At 37.2% G+C, this 6,502-nt stretch overlaps 1 protein-coding gene across 1 annotated transcript in view; it reads right to left on the bottom strand.

Annotated features, from left to right (window-relative positions):
- Positions 1-6,142, bottom strand: part of PJA2 (praja ring finger 2, E3 ubiquitin protein ligase) — a 43,575-nt gene extending 37,433 nt beyond the window's left edge. Inside the window, exons 1-2 of the mRNA XM_015423163.1 lie at positions 5,991-6,142; positions 849-1,049 (exon numbers count right to left, since the gene is read on the bottom strand). Coding sequence (XP_015278649.1) covers positions 849-1,047 — 199 coding nt within the window. The 5' untranslated portion in view covers positions 1,048-1,049; positions 5,991-6,142. The remainder of the gene's footprint in view (positions 1-848; positions 1,050-5,990) is intronic.
- Between the last annotated feature and the right edge of the window lie 360 nt (positions 6,143-6,502).

The raw sequence follows: 6,502 nt of genomic DNA, 5'->3' as shown, positions 1-6,502 counted from the left end.
TAAGATACATGCCATGGCCAATAAAAAAATACAATAGTGGAACTGGAGAGTGTTGACCTGGAATATATTGATTTTAAAAATGATTTTTTTCTTATTCTTACAAAACAACCACTCTTACAAAAACATATACTTTGGAATAAACTTTGCATATGCATCCACCATTCAAGAGGTCTTTCACAAAGGAACAGACAATGACATAACGGTAATATAACAGATGAAATAAAATTGGAAAAGCAAATGAACAGAAGGCCATGTACATAACTGAGTCTGCTACACTGGGTAAGTACTTATGGCATGGACTCTGAACACTAAAAACACGTTTATAACTATGTTCTGCATGTAACAAAAGGGACATTCCACCACTGACTTAATTTTACGATCTGTAATCATACAAGTTACTATTTGATACTTTCCTCTTAAAAGTAAATTGAGCAAATCTAGGGCACCAGACTCCACCTTTTAGCCACATCAAATAACTGCATGATACTCTAATGAGGATCACAAATACTTATCGATGTAAAAAAGTTAATGTCAATATTTAGTAAACCAATAGCATATTGAATTGTAGGTGCTTGATCTTATTTTATTCAGAAGCTTTATGTGCCACCATCATACTTTAAAACAGCTCCCAAGAGAATTTACAATATAGATATTAACAATACAATGATAATACCTAAGATATTTTTAAAACAAATAAGCAAGCACCAGCAGCAATACACACATAAAAGCAACAATCGGGGTTGAGAACTATAAAGTAAAAATATTCAGGAACACAAATCAGCAGCAAACTATTTCAAATTTCCCTGATGAAGGAAGAGATTTTCATTTTGTAATTCTATGACACTCACACAAAGAATTTTCTTTTTGAACATCATCTAGCTCTAGTCCTTCACACTCTCCATCATGTTGGCTTGAATTTCTCTCCAGATTTGTCAGAGATGGTCTAAAACTGACATAGGCATGCCTTCTTCCATATCTTCTACCAGTAATAGTCTGATAACCTCCTGCCGGTTTTGGCCATGTGGGCTTCCCGGCTTCCTGACCCATTGCTGCAAAAGAAAGTAGGGGTGGGGGTAAAGAATAGAATTCTAAATATATTAGAAGCTTATTTCTAAATACTATGGTGAGTCATAACATAAATTAATGCTTATATAAAAATTAAAATTCAAGGGCCCATAATGCTAAAACAGGTGTGTATGTTAATTGTCTTCTATTTTAGTATTGATTAAACCTCTAAATGTTATATTATAACTCAAAATATAATGTAAATTCTCTAAACTAAACAACAAAACCTCATCAATGTACATAGACCACCCTATCACACAAACACACCAAAAATGCTAAGTAGTAATAAGCAACTATTTGCAATATACAGGATTTCCCCATCTTAATAATTAATTTCTATGGTCCATTCTCCAAACTTTATTTCACTGTGGCATGTCTAAGTAGAATCTTTCCCAATAGCTGGTTTTGCAGCATAATTAGAATTAGAAAGGCAGTACTTCAACTAGAGAAAACAAACTGGCCTGGATAGTTAATGAAACGATTGCCCTTCTAGATAGAAATCAGTGCAGTCTCTATGGCTAGAATCTACCTAAATCAATCTCTCTACTTCCCTACTACCAACCAGCATAGAGATGTAAAACTGAAGCCACATAAAAAACTTTGGGGGGGAGGGTGGATTTGGGGAAAATTTGACATATGTTATGCTTACTTTCCTATCAAACCTAAAGTTATTTTTACTTATTAAACAACATAAAATGCATCAGCTATAACTTAGCATATAAAATTGAACTATTTAGCATATTTATGGAACTTAAAATTACAAATTTTCCTAGAAGAAAAACTGAAGACATAAGAAAAATTGCAAGTATACCCAATACTTGAGATTTCCAAAAAAGTGCTGCATCCTATGCTAACATACCACCTGAATTTAATTGTTGGCATTTGAGAAGTGTGTGTGTGTGTGTGGGGGGGTAAATAAGGTAGAAAACAAATTCTGTGATAAACAAAAAAACCCCACTCTCATAGAATTATCAGCATATTTGGATACTAACTTAAACTTTATAACACTGAAAACACTGAACGCTTTAATAATGTATTATCATTAAACACATTGTAGCATATTATAGACTGCCAAAATTATTTACATTTAGACAAAAACAGTGTTGCACATGTCTTCAGTATACACAGGAATTATCATTATCTAACACTGTAGGTTATCTTATAAATTTTCATACTACAGATTTTGGGTAAAATCTTGTCTATAATTTGCTTATTCCAATAGAGGGGGGAAATCATTTTTCCAGCCCCTCCCATTTCCTCATATTTGTTTGTGCTATAGAAAAGAGTAAGAGTCCAGCAGCCCCTTAAAGACTAACAAAATTTGTGGCAGGGGATGAGCTTTCATGAATCACTGCTCACTTCTTCAGATACAACTAGAATGTGAGGCCATCTGTTCTATACATTGGACAGATGGATTTACATTCTAGCTGTATCTGAAGGAGCGAGCAGTGACTCACGAAAGCTCATACCCTACCAAGAATTTGTTAGTCTTTAAGGTGCTGCTGGACTCTTACTCTTTTCTATTGCTAGACAAACTAACACGGCTACCCATCTTGTTTGTGCTATGCATCTGGAGTGTGAAAAACATTGCCTAAAGAAGCATTCCACTCATTCTGAAACAGAAAATATTTCATGGGAGATTTTTTTCAGAATTCTCAAAAAACTGGGGGAGAAAACCCAGCCCCGCCCTTAATTTTTTTCATCCATAAACTGGCCTAATTCATCATTCCTATTATTACGTTACAAAGTATCAGGGCATTGTTGTTTTATCTATTGTTCTTGTTGTGAGCCGCCCTGAGCCTGCCTCGGCAGGGAGGGAGGGCTGGAAATCAAACTAATAAATAAAATAAAGAAATTGTTTGATAGTCACAAGTGCCAGCCATTCACTAGAAAGTGTGTACCTAATTACAGAAAAAGCTTTGCTATCTGGCACCTGATTATACAGAATGCTCATAACTACTAAGGCCCAGAGGGCACATCACTCTCACTCAACCATAATATCCCTGTGTATGCAAGTGCAAGTGCCGCACTCCCACCTCTCCAGCCGGCTAGCTAGCTTGATGTCTCCAGTCACAGCTGAGCTTCTGACAGCACTGTCAGCTGATGTCATCTTTGGCTACCACATTTCTCCTCAGGCTGCCTCAAGCCATTGGAAGCGAGTTCTGCAGGAATGTCATGTATGCGCATACATTTTTAATTGTCTTTACCTATGCCAGTGCTTACTTTTTGTTGTTCAGTCGCACAGTCGAGTCCGACTCTTCGCAACCCCATGGACCACATCACGCCAGGCCTTCCGGTCTTCCGCCGTCCTCTGAAGTTTGCTCAGTTTCATGTTCATTGCATCTATGACACTGTCTAACCATCTCATCCTTTGCCGTCCCTGTCTTCTTTGGCCTTCAATCTTTCCCAGCATCAGGGTCTTCCCCAGTGAGTGCTCCCTTCTCATTTGGTGGCCAAAGTATTTGAGCTTCAGTTTCATTATCTGGCCTTCCAGGGAACAGTCAGGGTTGATTTCTTTTAGGATTGACTGATTTGATCTTCTTGTGCTTACTATGAGTCATTAATTTTATATAATCATATCTATAATTATTAGATGATTTTTAAAATAAAGCTTTTAACTTAAGCACTGAGTAATTGTTGGTTAGAGAATACAGGGCTTTCACATTGCACCTGGGAACAAAAATAAACTTCTGATCTTCCGTTAAAGGCAAAAGGCTGGGTCCTGAAAAGTGAATATTAGAGGGAATACTCCCTTGCCACACAGTGCTGTGACTCTAGTGCAGGGGTGGCCAAACTGTAGCTCGCTAGCCACATACGGCTCTTTCACACATATTTTGTGGCTCCTGGCAGGGTGGCTGGGGAAGCGAAGGGAAGGCATGCCTCCCCGATGGGTCTTCCCTTCCCCAGCCAGTATTCCCCTCCCTGGGTAGGCTTGAGGTGGGAGAGAAAGAAAGCAACTTTTACTTTTAATGCGTCCTCAAAGCCCCCACACACCTACAAATGTCATTGGATAAATAAATATCATTATCAATATCTGTTTTAACCCCATTTGTTTTTATTTTTGGCAGTCTCATTTAATGTTAACAACAAGCAAATTTGCATATTTTTCAATAAAAACGTGTGTAATATTTGTTCATGTCTTGCGGCTCTCAAACATATGATGTTTATTCTATGTGGCTCTTATGTTAAGCAAGTTTGGCCATCCCTGCTCTAGTGGTTAGCTCATTTATCTAACTCAGCAAAGAGACTTAGTTTCCATGTGGCTGTTTCAGAGAAATGCCTACTCACAAGTGGATCTATTAGAATGTCTCACTGCTTAACCTAATACAGGTGAGAGATGATAGGTCGGTATGCATGTATGTAGACTCAAAAGTTGTTTAGTGTTTTAGCTATATTTAACCCCGTCCTGTCTCATAGGTTGGTCATGTTGTTTATGCTGTTACTATTGTTTGTTTTTGTATTTATTTGTTAGTGTTTATTAATAATTTTTTTTAAAAGTTTTGCATATAATGCAGCATAAGGACAAAGGGGAGAAGTAATGCAAGTTACAGTTTCACAGTCTGTTAGCATGGAATTATAGCAAGCAACATGTTAAAAGTTTTCTATTAATTGCAGAAGAGTCAAAGATACAAAGCTGGGTTCAATAATTTACATGAACTGTCCTATAATAATTACACCATAAGTAATAATAACAGTTAGAGGTAACAAGTGCAATGCTTCCTTCCCACTAAAGCTGTCATAAACAAGTCAACCATCATGATATCAGAAGTTTGGAAGATTTCATTTAGGAAGGTTTTCCCACTTTCTCCAGTGAATGGGTGTATTCTGTCCCAAACCTTAAAATGTTGAATGAAAAACTTTTTGATTTTTTAAATTAATTAATTGTTACTTATAGTTCACCTTTCTCACTTGGACTCAAGGTGGATTACAGAGTGAGTCAATACATTCGACAGGACGGGACATTCAATAAATAATGCAATAGGATAAGGGTTGTAAAATCAATCAGAAGTCTAAAAACAGAACTGAAGCAAAGCATAAATATTAACATGACATTAAATGATGCAAAAAGTACATAGTAGGATCCTAGTTTCAGCAAGTTATACAGAGTAGTACAGACTACAGTCACTAATAATTTATCCAAATATCTTTGTGAATCATTTAATACATTGCAACTCTATCGCCTGCACAGAGAAGTCCTCTTGAATAATTCATTTTTGCACAGTTTCCAGAAAGTCAGGAGAGTGGGAGCCTTTCTGACCTCCTCAGGCAGGACATTCCATAAGGTGAGGGCCACAATGGAGAAAGTACATGTACGGGCAGTTTTTGATTTGAGAAAATATAGATGTAACAATCCCAGGCTACCTACCTCTCCCTTTATGATCAACTTTCCTGCCTAAATTGGTAAAACAATTCTGGAAAAGGAGATAGACATTCAGAAAAGCATGCTTACAATGTGAAATGTTATAAACTAAGATTATACAAGAGAACTGCTTTGCTGGATCAGACCACCAAGCGCAACATTCTGTTTCTAACAGAGGCTGGGCAGATGTTTCTAGAAGATTACAAGCAGGTCACAATGATGATGGCAATCCTTTCTACACCCCCCCCCCACATACACACCGTATTTCGTAAGACTATCAGTAAACAGAGATTGGAATAAGGTTCCCTGGCTAATAGGCCATTCAATAATCTATCCTTCGTGGATGTAATTATTTAAAAGTCATTTAAACTAGTGGCCCTTACCAGATCTTACAGCAACAAACTTCAAGAATTAATGTTGCAATGTAGAATATAAAAAGGCAAGCTCTGCACTGCAGGATATCTGCACTGCCTACAGCGTAATCTCTTAGTATTTATTGTTAAGAACCAAAATGTAACCAGGCATGCTACAGAGTTTTACAAAAAGTTTAAAAAATAGGCCTTGCCTGCAAGCTTATGATCTTCTGCTCCTTCTTTCTGTGCTCCTGTATCTAATGTGCATTTCTTTTTTCTTTCATCTGCATGCACAGGGCTATGCTGCAGTAACTGTTGTCCCTTGTGATCTGTAGGCAGGGTTTGCCATCTGTCACCCTCTAGATAGATTTAAAAAGATCTTGGAATAGTTGCTAAAAAGCAAGCAAGAATAAACCAAAATGAAGAAGGCAAGGAAGGTACAGGGACACCGTGTTAGTTACTTCCAGGCAAGAGTGATGCTTGATTGGTGGCATTTATATCAATATACATTTCTAAGTAACCACTGCATTTGGAACATGTTCCTCTTTCAATTGATATGATCTTTAGGCACAGTAAGATCATACTAATGTTGATTCCTCTAGGTTTTCAGTGCAGATGACACAGACAAATTAGTATGGCACTTGCAATGAAGGTGAGAAAAGTATGAAAGGGAAAATACACCAGGAAAAAGTAGAGACGTTCCCTGGATAATTTAAATGGCACT

Source organism: Gekko japonicus, unplaced genomic scaffold, assembly GCF_001447785.1.
Source record: "Gekko japonicus isolate JY-2015 unplaced genomic scaffold, Gekko_japonicus_V1.1 scaffold621, whole genome shotgun sequence".
Lineage (NCBI taxonomy): Eukaryota > Metazoa > Chordata > Lepidosauria > Squamata > Gekkonidae > Gekko > Gekko japonicus.
The sequence above is the reverse complement of the archived record's forward strand: the minus strand, read 5'-3'. Positions and strand labels throughout refer to the sequence as shown.